Raw genomic sequence first — 16,826 nt, 5'->3', positions numbered from 1 at the left:
CTCCTCATAAGGCCCTGCAGTCAGTGTGGATTTTATGTGGTGCTGGAAGCATCCACAGCACTTTTGAAGCAAATATGCACTTAAATTCCTGCAGCGAATCCAACCACATCTCAAAGCGCAGCTTTGCATCGGCTGGAAGGACAGGGAAGATGCTGCAGCTGCCGTGAGGTGTTCAGCTCAGGGCACAGGACACACTACATTGAGTAGTTCTGCAGCTCCTTGCAGTTGGTTTGGTAAAGCTTAGCAGCTCACGTGGCTCTGGCAGCTGATTAAGAATGATTTCAAGGAGTTTGAGGCTGTTTAACTTCAAGATGTCAACTACTGTAATTACCTCCTCACCTCCCACAGGGGGCACTTCATAACCATCTGTAAGGCACTGCACACAACAGCTGCAGTGCTCTATTTGCATCACCTCTGAATACACTTTAGTTTTCTTTGCATGAAATTGATATTCCTGTAAAGGTCGGTTCTTTTAAACCAGAGTGCAGGAAAAAGAACAATAAGTCGTACAGTGAGTGAGTTTGGTGGTTTGTTTTAATTTTTATCTTCCAAAGTCTACAGAGCAAAAACTTGCATTTTTATTAAACTCATACAGTAAGGAACCTCTGATCACACTCAGAGGATGTTGTCTGTGGGTTCAATAACATCACATTTAATTCCTTGTAACATCCCTCTCCATAAGAATCAACACTTAACAAGTAATCAGAAATGGAAGTCAGTGGCAAACAGAGTGAGAGTCACTGCGTGTCCTGCAGCTTCCCAACATTCGATTCCACTATGAAACGTGCCAGCTCTACGAGGGACAAATGCTCAGTTAATAAGAATCAGAACCTCCCTTCCTTCCTCCATCACACCTATCACAAGCTACCTGGAAGGAAAGCACAAAGCCCAGCAAAGTGCTCTCAGAACTGCATGGCTGAGGCTCAGCTCGCAGGGCAATGAGGGAGAGGCTTTAATTCCATGCATGAAATGCAGAAGTCCCTTAGCGCGACCCATCAGCAAAGTGTGCCCAGCTCCAGGCACGCGGCCTCTAGTGGGCACCACTGTGCAGCACAAGCTACACTGAGCTGAAAAAAACCCGATAAATAAAATCTGCAGCTGAGGGTATCAGAGCTATGCAAGAAAAAGAACACTAAGAGATAATTTAAACCATGACCTACCAATAAACCTTTAAGATCCAGAAAATTCAAGCTGTGCCGAAGTTTTAAAATACATTTAAATATACTTCCCCATAATTAGAACACGTAATACTGAATATACATCTGTAACAAATGCCAGCAAACTAGAATGTGGCTGTGAATTTACGCTCTTTACAATACATTGTAGTCTTTAGTATGTAGCAGCTTCAGTGTGCATAGTACTCCTGCATTAACCAGCCCTCAGGTGTGTTTTGCTTTCTGCCATCTGGTGTGGCTGAGCACAAACGTTTTCTATTCAGAACCACTAAAGGTGCAGGCACTTGGTTGGTCTCCTTGCACTGTGAGTGCTTACAATGCAACAATCCAAACGCTCCGTGTCTAGCAGACCTGATCCAAGCATCCCTGCACCAGTCATTCAGGTTTAATTTGTTTCTTGCCGTGCCAAGTGTTTCCTCCTCTAAGAAATACAACACTGGCTGCAGTAAGGTGCAGTGCGTGAAACAAAGAGTAGCATGAATGCAGCTAAATTTCATACAGTAGTTTCACTTCAGAAGAAAGGATACAATAACAAAAACAGACTGGGAACTTGAAACACACTAAATTTGGCAAGGAATCTTCAGAGCATATTAGTGTTGTGGAACAACCTTTAAGTGTGCAAAAAGCATGGGCAGTTCATCTCGACGCTATAGGCTGAATCCAGACACGGTCAGGTGCTGCGCGTTATTCCGAGCATCAAAGTAAGAGGTGTCTGTTTCATCATCCGGCTGTGGTATGAAAGGCATAGGCTGATTCGGTAGGTTATCCCAGTCTACTCCGTGAAAGAGGGGGTGATTCTTCAGTTCTGAAACAGAAATTTATATGAGCATTCTTATATTAGCATTAAAAATTCCCTTATATTCACGTTTTTTTTTTTACTTTACAAAAGGGCAGACTGCAAATATGTTTTAATTACCCCCAACATTGGTGGGATTGAGCTGCTGCCAGGCAAGCTTTCCTCCCCCGGCAGGAGGAACCATTCCACACCAGACACACGGCAGGACAGAGGCTCCTCAGGGGGAAACCTTAAGCATTGACTCAATCTCAGTTTCTAGATATGCCAAAATCCTACAGTGCCCTAGGCCAGCCGTCTTTCACTAACTCATGGAATAGCTTCCTGCTTCATACAGTCCCCACATTATCTTCTTCCCATCACTTGAATTCTGTGTAGAAACTTAAATCCAAGTCTCCTCTACAGCCAGGTTACCACAGACCTCCAGATTCCTCCTCCCCAGCCTAAGGGGTGAAAACGAAGCTACAAGAGTCCAGATCATTTCTGCTCAGTCTGGACCAGGTCACTGCTTAGCATGAGGCAAATAAAGACAGATACCCCAGGAACACCAATCAATAATTTGTGTTAATTAAAACATCAGATGCTTTTTGAGAGTCATTAAAAGCCAGAAGTCCCTGGTGCTATTATGACTTTCACTTACAAACCTGCACTTTCTCTGATTCAAACTGGCTTTGTTTTAACTTACATTCAGGGTAACCATTTCAGTAATAATTCCTTCCCCAGAGGTTCCTTAAGCAGTTCTCCAAGGTTTCTTCCCCCTTCTAAAGCATCTTACCTCATAGGTCCTTCTTTATTATCAGATTTATATGAAATATAGCCCCTGCTATAGTAGGAAGTACCTAAGACCCCATGCAAGGGGAAAGAAGAATATACTTTGTAAAGTGTCCATTGTAGGTAATTCCTATAATATTCCCCATGCATTCAGCAAGGACAGGCTGATTCTTATGAAAAATCTCCTTGGAATTACCTTTTGAAGGAAACCTCTCTCCCAAACTACAGAAACCTTGATTAAAAGCCTACAATCGCTTTTGTCTAGGTACCCTACATACCTGTTGCTGGACAGAATAGCAGTGAACTTGAGTACATCAGGTGTTAAACACTGAATATTTAGAGCAAGAGAACGTTAAAGCAATGAAAATTAATAGAAAAAGACTTCCGCCAGAGCTCTCCTCACCCAGAAGGGCAAAACACCCCAAGGAAGCTGAAAATGCCCCCAACATAGTAGATGTCCCAGCACTATATACGGACCATAAGTAGATTAATAAATTACAACACCTAAGTTTCAAGAGGAGGTCAATAGCAGTTTGGTTGTAATGAATGCTAAAGTAGTTTAATACCAACCCTTCAGTCCAGCTCTCTTACTACTGTCAAAGGTTAGAAGAATATCTATTGCATTCTGGGCACTGTCAGACAGCTTTTCTTCGCCCTCTGGCCAGGGAATATCTATAGACAAAGATGCAGAAGAGTCAATAAATCAAACCACGCAACCAACTTTGGGAAAAAAACCCTCACATTTTCCTTTATTACAATTACCTCTTTTCAAAATATTCTGGAAGACTTGTGCTGGTGTTTCATCATTAAAAGGCGGAATTCCAGTCAGAAACTCAAACAGGCAAACTCCAAGAGCCCACCAGTCTACAGCAGAACCTGAATAAGAAACCCAGACCATTATTATTATAAACATTATTTTGGTGTATTTGCAAACATATGAGAAAACAATTTGAAAGTGTTTCGATCCTGAAAAACTTCTTGGAAACGAAAGGCAAATATGTTCTGCCTGACAATCATTGAAGACAAAAAATATTGAAGGGCTTTTTTTCAAGTCATCATGTTCCTTATTTCCTCACCAGAGGATTCTTTCCTCTTTTACTGACTAAAGAAGGCAGCTATTTCAGTTATCAGCTCCTCTCACAAAGAATCCAGGAGCTGAACTCTCCAGGGCTTGCTCCTCTTTTGGACAGGAGCTGACTGCCTTTAATACATTCTATACTAACTGGATGAACACCCCATCTTGTCATCCCGTATCTTTCTCTCCCTTAGATCTTTGAGAATACACAAATAATTCACACTTAGAACTTCATTTACCTACATTTATGCCAAAAAATATTCAAGGCAGTTTATAGAGAGCATCCAGCATGTGAAAAACTGGAATTATTTCCCATGATATTGAAGCTGATTAAGGCTTTAGTGTAATTAACAGCACTCTCATCTTTACTAATTTCATTTTCCCAAGTTTCAGATTTTGCAAAATCCCATTAAAACACTTAAAAACAAGCAGGCAAAGCAGCCTCAAACACCCCTGCATGCACTCGAAGCTTTCTTCAGCTTTAAGCTACACCTACATCACCACATAAACACGTCACACTTGTTGCAAAAAATCTTTGAGACAAAATTAAAGGGTCATTTTAAGGGTTTTTTAGTATTAAAAAATAAAAGTATCCCCAGCCATTTCAAAAGGGTATTTAACCACGTTCAGAAAAGCTGTTAGCTGTATATCTAGTATAATGCACGTCTAGCAGCTTTAACAGCATTAAGAGCGCCCCACCAAGCTAAGCATATCAGAGCAGTGAAATCACATCCGTCATTGTTAGAAGTGCCTGGATGTTCAAATCAATTGCTCTCAGCTTTAGTCTAAGTCTAATTAGATCACAAATCCGAACAAAGGGCTCAGCAGCCATCTTAAACCCCTCCCACCTCAAGTTTAACTGAAGTTAACCCCAACCACATCCTGACCAAGTGATGCCTATCAGGACTAAAACAGAAATATCCAGCCTTAAACACCTGAGTCTTCTTCACATACACAAACTGATTCAGACTGATTGCATAAAGTAGAAATGAACCAGTGAGGAAAAAGCATCTGCCTTTTCTCCTACTACATGTGGTTTTGAAGAACATCAACAGTCTCTTGGGGGGCACCAAAAGCAGAGCAAGGGAGATCACTGTCCCTCTCTACTCTGCCCTCCTGAGGCCCCATCCAGAACACTGCATCCAGATCTGCCCCAAGCACATACAAGATGTGAAGCTGCTGGAGTGGGTCCAGAGTAACGTCGTGAAGATACCTGGAGGGCTGCAGCACCTCTCCTGTGAAGACAAGCTAAAGGAGCTGGGTTTGTTTCACCTGGAGAAGTGCCCTAGAGCCTGCACTGTCACCTAATACTTAAAGGGGACTTATAATCTGAAGGGAAATGGACATTTTGCACAGGTAGTGACAGGACTAAGGGGAATGGTTTTATACTAAGAGAGGAGATTAGATGTCAAGGGGAAATCTTTCACCAAGAGGGTGATGAGGTCCTGGCACATGCTGCCCACAAAAGCTGTGGATGCCTCAGCCCTGGAGGCATTCAGAGCCAGTTTGGTGGGAACCTGGGCACCCTAATCTAGTGGTGGACAGCTCAGCCCATGACAAGGGAGTTGGAACTAAAGAACTAGATGATCTTTGAGGTCCCTTCCAACCCAAGCCATTCTTTGAGTTTATTACTCCCACTTCTGACAGCCTCATCAGCAATACTGGTGTTTCCTGAATCTTTTGTGGAGCATTACATTATTATGTGGAGTGCATGTTGCACATCTCTTTCTGCATGGACCCTGCTCATCCAAGAGTTCTCATGAATTGTGATCTAGTTATACTTTGACTGCTTGCAGTTATGCTGAGCACTCCCTTTTCTATGCAGTACACAGCAAACTCACCAGAGATCAGAGTCCCTGTATGTGAAGAGACAATGAAGCAAGAAAACATTACAATTATCGCAAAACCCCTTGACAAATGCAAACATCAACAGATACCAAGTGTAGCTCTGAAAGCACAGGAATTTCTTGAAATCTGTCACCTCAACAGTAACAATAAAATGGTGCTTCTAAAGCCTAAGGTACAAGCAAAAGAACTATAGCTGTGTTACAGAACTACTTCCGTGAAGTTAACCACATACCAAAGAACTTTACTGTCCTACAGATTAGTGTCATTATTTCTCAATGGAAATTTAATAGTAGTATCAGCACAGTCTTCCTAAGACTATTTACTTTATAAAGTAAACTTATAAAAACCTAAAAGTTGGCTCTTGAAATAAAATGTAACTATAAATACAACAAGAGTATTCAGGGGGTACACTGACTTTTAATGACCTGAAAATTAACAGGAAAATGTCAGGCTTTTTGTTGATCTCAATAGAGCTCAGGATTAGAGTCAAAGGGGTTTATGTGCTTTAGTGTTGTAGTGTTTCATTTTATTATAGTGTTCTCAATAAGTATTTGATGGCTACTGTCCAGTTTTATTGAGGATCCTGCAAGAAATCTCAATTCAAGTCATTCAGTTCAAAAATAACTAGTTTTAATGCAGCTTTAGAAACTTTTCTTACTGCATGCAACACTTCCGTATCAAAAGATGTGGAATACATTGAGAACTGGAAGCTTGATCCTTTCATGCTGATTTTAACTTTCTTTTTTTAAAATGAATCGTCATAGATAATTTCAATGAGCAATTTGTGATTCTCAACGAACAGGATGGTCTCTGGCTGCATAAACACTGTTCCCAGTGCATTAGGTTAAGAACTGAGACTACAATAGACAGCCCAAACCTTGTGAAAAAGCAAATGGAGGGAGCTGCTGAGGCAAGCAGCCATGAGTGTAGGCAGCAGCCAACAGAAGGTGCTTTTCCTTTATTATTGCTTTTTAAAAATAATTGTTGCCCTACTTGAGGGGTTCAGGGCTCTAAACACATTTATAAAGGAACATACCTACACTTCTAAACATTTACAAACCCCATAGTTTGTCTTACCGTGAGGCTTTGTCAGAAGCAGCTCAGGTGCCAAATAGTCTGGAGTCCCCAGGATGCGTTCGCCTTCCACTGGGGCAGCTCCTCTTCTCACACTCTTTGGGGTCCTGTATGGTGTGCCTGCATCCCCCTGACGAGGTGTCTTTAAGTAAAGCAACAAAAAACATTTAAGTCAAACCAAACTTCTCAGCTCCCGTCTTCTTGCTTAATAAAGGCTAAAACAACAGCTGAAACTTGAGTTTAAATTCAATAATCCATTACAAAAAATACATTTCCCAAAGTGTGTTTGAAATGTGCTGTCATCTCTCTACCTCACGTGTCTTGAGACACAAGTTCAACATGGCCTATCTTGACAAAAATTTTCCCTACGTTCTTTTCCAGTGTCAAATCCATAAATAATGTTTCAAAATTAAACTCCTCCTAGATTTTAATCTGAAAAAAATAATTCCCTAAATATATTGTCAAAATAACCTCTAATTTTACCCTACAGCTCTTTATGCTACCTAATGAAGAACAAGCATCTCATATCTAAAACAGCACATGATTTATTACATACCATGTATAGACAAAATGTGTACACAAACCCATTGAAAATCATTTGGGATGTAAACTGAAGGAAATACCCATCTGTGGGGTTTTCTTGCAAGCCTGTAAGGCTGACTTAGAGAGGTCACTGAAGTATCTTACAAAGACTTTTATTCTGTATTTTTCAATGTCATCTTAATTCTCATCTATCTGGTGTTGTTTTGTTTCCAGCTTTGTTATCAATACAGTAGAGATCAATTAATTATAACTTTAACATCTGGTTGGGCTACAGAATCTACCTTTCTGTTTTAGTAGAAATCATTTAGTGCTGAAGTTACAGAAAGTAACACAGAAGTTAAAAAGAAATTTTCCTATTCAAACTACAGAAATGTAACACTAGTCATTTATTTCTCAGATGAAGCACACAACACGCTGACTCTGTTTCAATGAACACAAGTTCCCTAGTAAATTAACAATCTTATTCTGAAACAGAAGCAAGCAATCCAGACATCAAAAGGAAGAGAGCCCTTCCCCAAAACACCACTTGGAATGTCTGCTTCTTGTATACCACCTCATTCAACACACTGGCAGCAATTTCTAGTTCTGTCAGAAGTCTTTAAATACAGCAACTGCTTAAGGAATTAGAAAAGATTTCTAAAGCTGTACCACAGTACACCAGGAAATGCAGACTGACATGTTTACTTTTCCCACATTTCTGATGCTGACTGTAAAACATTTAAGATTTTTATTTACAATCAATTGGATTAACACAGTCAAAAGAAAAGTGTCATCACCCAGAGGCAGGTGTTACTGTTTGCATAAGTCTTTATAATATGCTTCTAATTGTTACCTGACAGTAAATCAACTTCCCTGTGATGAAAAAAAGGCAGTAAGCACAACAGCAATTACTAGCAGCACAACAGCATTTCCAGACTGCCTTGGCTGATGTGCAACAAGGAAGTCAAAGACATCCCACTGCATTAGGAAAGCTAGAATAGCTCACAGGACATACCGCACTGCTCTGAAAAAGAGATATCAAATCACAGGTTTTCTTTACCACTTTTCTGTAAGAACAAAGGTTTTTGCACATATAAAGGCAGACATGTTGAACTATAGGCAAGTCAGGGAACATACAGCTACTGCCAAGCTCTTACAGAAACAGTTTTGGACACACAAATGCAGCAAGTGAAAGCATGTCAGCAAAAGTCATATTTGACAGACTATCTCAAGTTTTCCTAAATAGCACCTGAAAGAAAAGTTTCAGGTCAGCAGAGTCCAACGCACAGATTCCACGTCCCCTTATATACCTGATAGGCTCTGAACGGCCTTCCTTTCTGTAGTGGAGTAATAGCTGTTGGGTAAGAGCCGCTACAAGCAGGTGAAAGATCCATGATGTCTAGAGAAGTCATGCTACACGGATCTGACACATTGGATACATTAATTGGACTATTATAACTTCGAAAAACAACGTTGTTTTTTCTGAAGAGATTGACTGTTTCCATCATCTTTTCAGAAGGAGACAATATGGTGTCAGGGTAAGTTTCCTCTGTGTGTTTTTGGTGATTATCCTGCTCACAACATAACACCTTGCAGTTCTGAACAACATCCGCTTCCCCTCCATTTTGTGAAGCATCTTGGCAGTTGGGTGATGTTGTTAACAAGTCTTCTGCTTTAGGTTCCTCAAAGGAGAGATCTTTAACACTTTTATCCAAATCCAGGAGCTGCTTTTCTAACTGGCTTTCAGGAACAGAAATATCAGGAAATGAAAGGTCAGAATCTGCACTTGGGGCTCCTAAAGGTTTTTCATCATCAGCGCACAAAAGACTTGAGTTCATATACTCTTTTTTCTCCTTTTCATGGTCTGCATCCAGATCATGCAAAAGATTTTTGGCTACAACAGGAACAACAGTTTTTTCTGTTTGTTGCCCATCACTACACCTCATAACTTCTTTGCTTTCGCAGGTCACACTGCTAAGCATTAAGGACTGAATTTCCGTTGTCAAACCTGTACTTTTGCTTGCAGAAAATTCTGAGATCTGACAGCCACGTTTATATTCTGCATTTGTTTTTTTAACATAGTTAAGTTCCTGACAAGGACTCGTATCAACAAGTTCAAAGCTTCTTTTTACACCCGGCTTCTCAAAAATTTCTTCTTCTTTTATTGGCTTGACAGGATCTTTCAGGATCAAAGGTGACTGTTGGGAGCTGGCAGTTTCTGACATTTCATTGGTCATCCCCCTATTTGCAGTGAGTTTTTCTTCCCAGATCTTGTTTTCTGAGAGGCATTTTCTTACCACTCCTTTTGCATCCAGTGTAGTCACTGGAGTGTCTGTTATTCCAGAACATTTGGTTCCCAGCCTGCTACCAGAATCATTGCTACTAATGGGAGAAATAGCAGATTCTAGTTCTTTTTTCTTAAGAACTTTAGGATCTTCTCTATTTAGTAATTCTCTATTAGAAGGCAGAGCTGGCCTGCTGTTACTTGTGCCCATAGAACGCTTCTCATCTTCAGTTTGCTGCAAATGAGCACATTGTGTTTTGAGTATCAAGAAAAATAAAATTATCACATTACAGAAATGTGTCCTTGAAAATCTCTTATTTCTACTTCAGTGGAAAACTGCAAGTTGGCAAGCATTACTTATTCTTTATAATCACCAGTAGTGATAAAAAAGAATACATACTATGCTCAAAAAATCCACAAACTAAGTTAAGGAGCAGCTCTGATAATTAAGACTTGAACAAGAAAAAAAGTTTGCAAGACTGCAGAAGAAAAAGTGGTAATTTCAGAAGTGTAAGGAGCAAGAAATTGTGGTTAAAGTTGTTTTACTTGCAACAATTTTATGTTAAAAAGTTAAGCAACAGAAGTATCCAGTTAATAAAAACACTGCAATAACCACCAAAACCAAGGACCCTACTACACTATTCTGACTGCTCTGTGGCATGTTTTACACTAGAGATGAAAGGAAAATGCAACATTGCTATTGTTTTGATAACACAACTCTAGAAACAAGGCCTTAAGAAGTAGACTGAAGAAAATGTTTTAAACAATTCATAATCCTTTGCCTTGTATGATCCAAGTTGGAATCACAGCAAGTGACCAAATGTAAGAGCAACATTTCATTAACAACTTAAAATAAATAAGAATTTTATTTTTACCAGCTATGAGTAATTAGTGGCAAGGCCAGTTGGTACAAAACTCTTCAGTAGTACAAGGGGTAACAGACTGAAATGTTGGTGGGGTTGTTTTTGTATGTTTTTGGGTTTTTTTCTTCTCCAAGTTCTGACTTCTAAGGAAATTCCACAGTCTGCGCACTGATCTAACGAAGTTCAGCTCCCAGAGAGCTTCAGCACTGAACACCTTATAGAGAACAGAGGCAAACCACTGCTGACCAGTGACTTCTGCTGCTTTGCAGCAGGCTAGATATCATTTGTTTTGTCTGCATGCTGTGCAGAATTGCCATCTGTCTGAGGATAACAATAATAAACACTAGGCTGATTCAAAGCTTCTGTTCAACAATGGTTACAATCTCTGCTCCTTGTCCAGCAAGAAGGCTTCTCTAAATCTGAAACAACTAGGAGAAGGAAATAAAGACATCCGCAATCATGCATATAGAAGTGCAAGCTAATTTTAACTTGTAGTAGAAAAACGGAACAGTCCTGACCTCTACTTCTTTCTCCCACCTGGGGCTGCTGCAGCATTCTGATTCCATACTGGACAAATGCATGTGAGACTGACTACTGGCAGTGGAGGTACCAAACCTTTCTCTTGACAGAAGCAGAGCAGGAGTTAAACTTCTCGCTGGCATAACAGGAGTTAATGGAGAAGTATCCAGACCTTGAAAGAGAAAAAATGGTTTAGACAGATAAATGTAGGCATGTGTGTAGATGTATATATATTTTTAAGTAACAAACCAAAAATAAGAATTCAAATGTTGACCCATATGTGCAGCATATACGAATCAGCTTCACATTAGTTCAGGTTTTCACACCAAAGGAAGTTACAGGAAGCTGTGTGATAATAACTTATCGTATCCTTTCCTACACAGTAAATACATATTTTTTTCCTCTCCCTGAGGTGGGCACTTGCAAACAGCTTAAAAGCAACATTAGTAATAGCAACGTGATTACTTTCTTTTGCATTTCTGGTCAGAAAAAAAAAAAATAAATCAGTTTAAATGAAACCATTTGCAGTGGAACTACAAAAGCTGATACCATTTCCATGAAACCCCAAAGAGTAGTTTTGAATTCACTAGTTACACTCTAAAAAGAAATCCAAACCCTACATTAGTAATTTAGCTGAAAGTGTCAGTGCTGAACTACTGGAAGAATGGTAAACAGCAAGACTGTAAACAACTTTCATCCAGTGGGTTCAAGCTACTCATAACATTATAAATTATATAAAACAGAAGGACAATGGTACAGAGAAGAACATTACTCAGTACAAGGTTTTGTATACTCACCTGTTTTGAATAATTTAGTTGAAAGAGGAGTGTTCTCCTTCTCAATCATAGATAAAGGTGAAATCACTTCATGCTGACTGTCAGATGTTCCGCCTGAATTGGGATTGATAGGCATCTTCATCCCAACAGGAGTATACTATCGGGTAGGAAGAAGCATACATAGAAATTAACAGAGCCTGAGCAAAGAACCTGAGATACTGAGTGTAACTTCACACATTCTTTATTAAATATGCATTGGAGGTAACCATAACTATTTTTTTTTCTTTTAAATCAGAATTAGCAGTCAGCATTTGGAAATGCTGTCAGAAGGAGTATAAGAATAGCCTTAGCATTCCTACTAAAGATAAGGAAATTAAAATCACCAAGCACTTCAAAGAAAACAGAAAAAATTACTTACAAAACCCAGAGAGCTGATAAGAGACAGCAGCTGTCCTGGAGTACGTGAATAGTCATGTTTTGGCTTTGCCATCGATGGTGTAGTAAGGATATCTATCATGTTTATCTCTACAAACATTTAAAAAAGCAGCAGGTTAAATTCAGGTTGACTACTCAGCTATACCTTCCTGCTACTTGAAAACAGTGTATTTGGATGCTAAGACATCACAGCAAACTTCAAAATTCATATACCTTGAGATAAATTACTCCTTTTTCACACATCCTTGCCCCAAAGAATAAATACGTATGCTTTGGAAGTGCAGATCACAGAACAGTTCCCTTGCTAGCAGGCACTTAATCAGTATTTAGTAGAAATCAGGTGCTAGTGCAGTATTTGGGTTTATTTAAACGTAAACTGTCTGCTACAAGGAAGTAAAGCATTCAAAAAAAACAATACAGAAGCATGTCCAAAAAAACAGATAGGGCTGATGGATCTATATGCCTATAGCAGGGATTAGGAACTACATGATCTTAAAGCTCCCTTCCAACACAAACCATTCTATGATTCTATATTTTAAGAAACAGAACTGGTAAGATACAGATAACTCTTACCTCTATTCAGAGTAACTCTGGAAAGCCCAAAATCTGTCAGCTTTATGTGGCCCTGATTAGAAATGAGCATATTGTCTGGCTTCAGATCCCTGAAGACATGAATACAGTTGCAGTCAGCAAAAAGATAACTGGGCAATATTATGGAATTTACCTGAACAGAAACATATAATCCAAAACAACCAGCAGTAATGCTGACTGTCAATAGTAAGATCTCAGCTACAACAGAAGATTCCAGTTGGAGGAATACACCAAAACAGTCAAACAGATCCAGAATTAGATGCTGTGCAGACATCTCAAGTCTTGTAACATCACCATGCAGATCAAAACTTGCACATTCTATGATACGGAGGGTTTAATAAGTACTCTTGAATACTACTGTGGCAAAATTTACTGATGTGTAGCTCCTACGTGAGAGCAAGCACAATAAACAAATCTCAAATAGAAAGGGTTCACGTGTTCTTTGTATTGCTGCTGAGAGCAGCAGAGAACACAATCATCAGAGTTGTAAACATTGCATTGTCCTACAGCTCTGCTCACAGTATCCAGAGGATTCCAGAGCACTCATTTGACAGCCCAGTTCATACAGCACTGTATGAACCGACCACAGGCAACACAAGCCAGTAATCCCATACACTGCCTGAGCAGCAGCGGGTTACTGTGCTGCCATACATACTCTACAAAGATCCGATCTACGGCTGGCATGCCACAAGTATGGGCATAAGATGCACGTATAGTTTTACATAATAGATAAAACATACAGGCATCATGAATGCGTTCATCCTTAGTAAAGGCTATAGAGCAAGTACATGCTTAGGGCAAATGAATTTATTCCATGAAATTCACAATCTTAATTCCTAGAAGTCTAAAAAAAAAAGACCCCAAGCTACCAAGTCCTTTATTATAATATGAGAGTAGGTTTTACCTGTGGATTATCCCATGTCTGTGAAGATAGTCAAGAGCCAGGGCTGCCTCAGAAATATACTTGACAGCCATTTCTTCATCAAAATATCCATAAATATGGAGAAGAGATTTGACATCACCACCAATAAGGTACTCCATCACCTGCCAATCAGATTTTAAGGTAACTTAAAATGCATTTCAAATGATCACTTTATATGTGACAGCAGTCAAAAGAGATGCACATAAAGAAAACACATAAAACCATATCACTACACCCATGTAATATTCTTCAATGGTTATATATATATATGTGTGTGTGTGTGTGTTTATCTTTTTCGTCAAGAAGCCTCATCAGTATTTAGATACTAACATAGACCATATTAGTACATGTATACATGACTCAGGCATCTGCTCAATAAACAGTGATTAACAGAGCCCAAAAAAGGAAGCCTTCTTTTATACCTTTTGTACACAAACTGTATTGAAAGAGTGTGAATCAGCCTCAAGACTTCAGCACACTCTGTGTGTACAGCAAGCCAGACATACCAAACCTTTTGCAGGCAATCTCAAACCACAGTCTTTCTATGTAGAGACAGGTGAGAAAGCCATGCTCAAACCTGCACAGTTCATAGCACTCCACACTGACCAGCACTTCCCTGTGCCACCCACTTATCCTCTCACCACCCAAGCCAGCTGCCTTAATGCATTTTGAGGGGAGGCAACAAATAACAGACTTCCACATTAGTGAGCCTCAGAACCTTTCCAATGACACTTTTTCCCCCTGTTTGAACAGAACGATTTCTTGTTTTGTTTTCCAGAAGACTTCTCTACATCTTCCTAAAGCAGACCAGCTACTATCACAGAATCACAGAATGACCGGGGTTGGAAGGGACCCTCAAGGATCATGCGGTTCCAACCCCCCTGCCTGGCAGGGCCACCAAACATACACCTTTACTAGATCAGGTTGCCCAGGGCCCAGTCCAACCTGGCCTTGAACACCTCCAAGGACGGGGCATCCACAACCTCCCTGGGCAGCCTGTTCCAGGGCCTAACCACTCTCCTAGTGAAGAACTTCCCCCTAACATCCAACCTAAATACTCCCTCTTTTAACTTAAAACCATTTCCCCGTGTCCTGCTATTGTCAGCAATATTGTACTAGAAAAGACTCTCCTGTCTTCAGACATTAATAAAGCCTTGCACTCCATTTTCAGTGCTGTAAAAGAAGACCCCAGCTGTATAGTTACTCACCAAATAGACATTATTGGCCGACTGCAGTGAGTAGTATAAGTGCACGATAAAAGGACTTTTGCTGAGAGCCAATGCATCCCTCTCTGCCTGGACCTGGTGAACCATGTTCTTATTGATCATGTCTGCTTTTTTCATCACCTGAAGGACAGAAGAAAAACAGCAGATATACATTCTTTTCCTAGGTACACAACTCAGTTACACTTCGCTCATCTCTATGCAGTAAACTTAAATAAATAAGTAATAATAATTAAGTAAATATATATGAAATGGTTTTAGGAACAGAGCTCTAACTCTGTGTAATGAGGAGATCCTAAACCACAGGTTATTAGAGACCCTTTTTCATTTGATCACTTTGTGGCTGTACACAGCTGATGGGCAATTAGGCACCCACTGCACACTGAATGGAAGCTCACCAACTCAGTACCTTCCATCTGGCGATACCGAAGTCAGTTTGATTTATCTGCTCTACATGCAAATACAACTTGAAAGCACAGCTACCACAGCACAGCTACCACAGCACAGCTACCACAGCACAGCTACCACAGCACAGCGGCCCTACCCCCGGCGGCCTCACCTTCACGGCGTACAGCCGGCCTCCCTTGCGGCCCAGATACACCTTCCCGAAGGCGCCTCGACTGATGGGCTTCACGATAGTGAACTCCTCGATGGAGGGCGGCCGGGGCACCTCGATCCGCCTCGGGCCGGCAGCGCAGCCCTCATCCGACCGCGGCTCCACCGTGCCCATATCGCCCCGCGCCCCGCGCCGGTTCAAAGCGGCGCTCCGCCCCGTGGCGTCACGGGCGCCGGGCGGGGAGGGGCGGACATGTCGCGAGACCGGGCGGCCGTTAGGGCCGTTAGGAGCCGGCTGTCATGGCTGTCATGGCGGCCGTGACCAGGCGCTTGTGGTATTGGTGCTGTGGAGCTTCCTGAAGGCTAACGCTATCGTTGTGTATAACCACGCAGAACTAAGTGGTTGTTGCTGACAGAAGGGGAGTGAAGCTCATTGTACTGTGCTCTCACAGTGTGTGAGCGCTGCTCCAGTGTCCCTGCCTCACATTGATCCTGTCCCCTCTGCTACACCACAGCTCTTCATCACAGCCTCCCTGTTCTGGCTGGAGGCATTCCCTGATCGTTTACTACTTACATCACATAGAGCAGCTGGAAACAACCTTTTGTGTGTGTGGATTTGTTTTTTTAGCGATAATCGATGATTACATTGTAAATCTGGAATATCTGGAATATTGTGTCCAGTTCTGGGCTCCCCAGTACAAAAAAGACAGGGATCTCTTGGAAAGAGTCCAGCGGAGGGCCACTAAGATGGTGAAGGGCCTGGAGCATCTCCCCTATGAGGAAAGACTTAGGGAACTGGGTCTGTTTAGCCTTAGAAGCTGAGAGGGACTTGATCCAGGTTTATAAATACCTGAGGTGTGGGAGGCATAGTGTGAGGCTGGTCTCTTTTCAGTAGTGCGTGATAGGACTAGGGGTAATGGATGAAAGTACAGCATAGGAAGTTTCGCACAAATGTGTGGAAGAACTTCTTTACAGTGAGGGTGACGGAGCACTGGAACAGGCTGCCCAGGAGGTGGTGGAGTCTCTTCTCAGGAGATATTCAAGACCCGCCTGGACGCTACCTGTGTGACGTGGTGTAGGGAGCCTGCTTGCAGGGGGTTGGACTCGATCTCTAGAGGTCCCTTCCAACCCCTACAATTCTGTGATTCTGTGTAAAAGATGTTGCAGTTAACTCTGAGAATTTGTCATTTAGATTTCTTGTTCAGAAGTAGTTTCTATGATCTTTTGCTCCTCCAGTTCCCACTTCAGCCTCCATTTGTTTCAGTTCAGGTCACTGTGTTTTCTGTTTATTTTGTGTATCTCCACAGCCTAAGCCTGCATTGCTGTTGCAACAGCAGCAACAGGAATAGCATATGCAGTGCAAATAACCTTGTTGCTGTCTTCCTGTTATCAAACCGTGG

The 16,826-nt window shown here is 41.1% G+C and overlaps 1 protein-coding gene across 2 annotated transcripts; it reads right to left on the bottom strand.

Annotated features, from left to right (window-relative positions):
* Positions 1–516: 516 nt before the first annotated feature.
* Positions 517–15,858, bottom strand: MASTL (microtubule associated serine/threonine kinase like). Of its 2 annotated transcripts, XM_015853228.2 has the most exons (12): positions 15,431–15,858; positions 14,857–14,994; positions 13,631–13,770; positions 12,709–12,797; positions 12,119–12,225; positions 11,722–11,857; positions 10,924–11,096; positions 8,569–9,777; positions 6,740–6,878; positions 3,502–3,615; positions 3,310–3,411; positions 517–1,980 (listed from the first exon to the last, which is right to left on the bottom strand). In XM_015853228.2, the coding sequence occupies exons 1-12, from the start codon at positions 15,599–15,601 to the stop codon at positions 1,823–1,825; spliced, it is 2,676 nt and encodes an 891-aa protein (XP_015708714.1). In that variant the 5' UTR covers positions 15,602–15,858; the 3' UTR covers positions 517–1,822. The 2 variants fall into 2 exon arrangements, with proteins under 2 accessions (XP_015708714.1, XP_015708715.1); XM_015853229.2 differs by lacking the exon at positions 8,569–9,777.
* Positions 15,859–16,826: the final 968 nt, after the last annotated feature.

The sequence above is a fragment of the Coturnix japonica genome, chromosome 2, assembly GCF_001577835.2.
Source record: "Coturnix japonica isolate 7356 chromosome 2, Coturnix japonica 2.1, whole genome shotgun sequence".
NCBI lineage: Eukaryota > Metazoa > Chordata > Aves > Galliformes > Phasianidae > Coturnix > Coturnix japonica.
The sequence above is the reverse complement of the archived record's forward strand: the minus strand, read 5'-3'. Positions and strand labels throughout refer to the sequence as shown.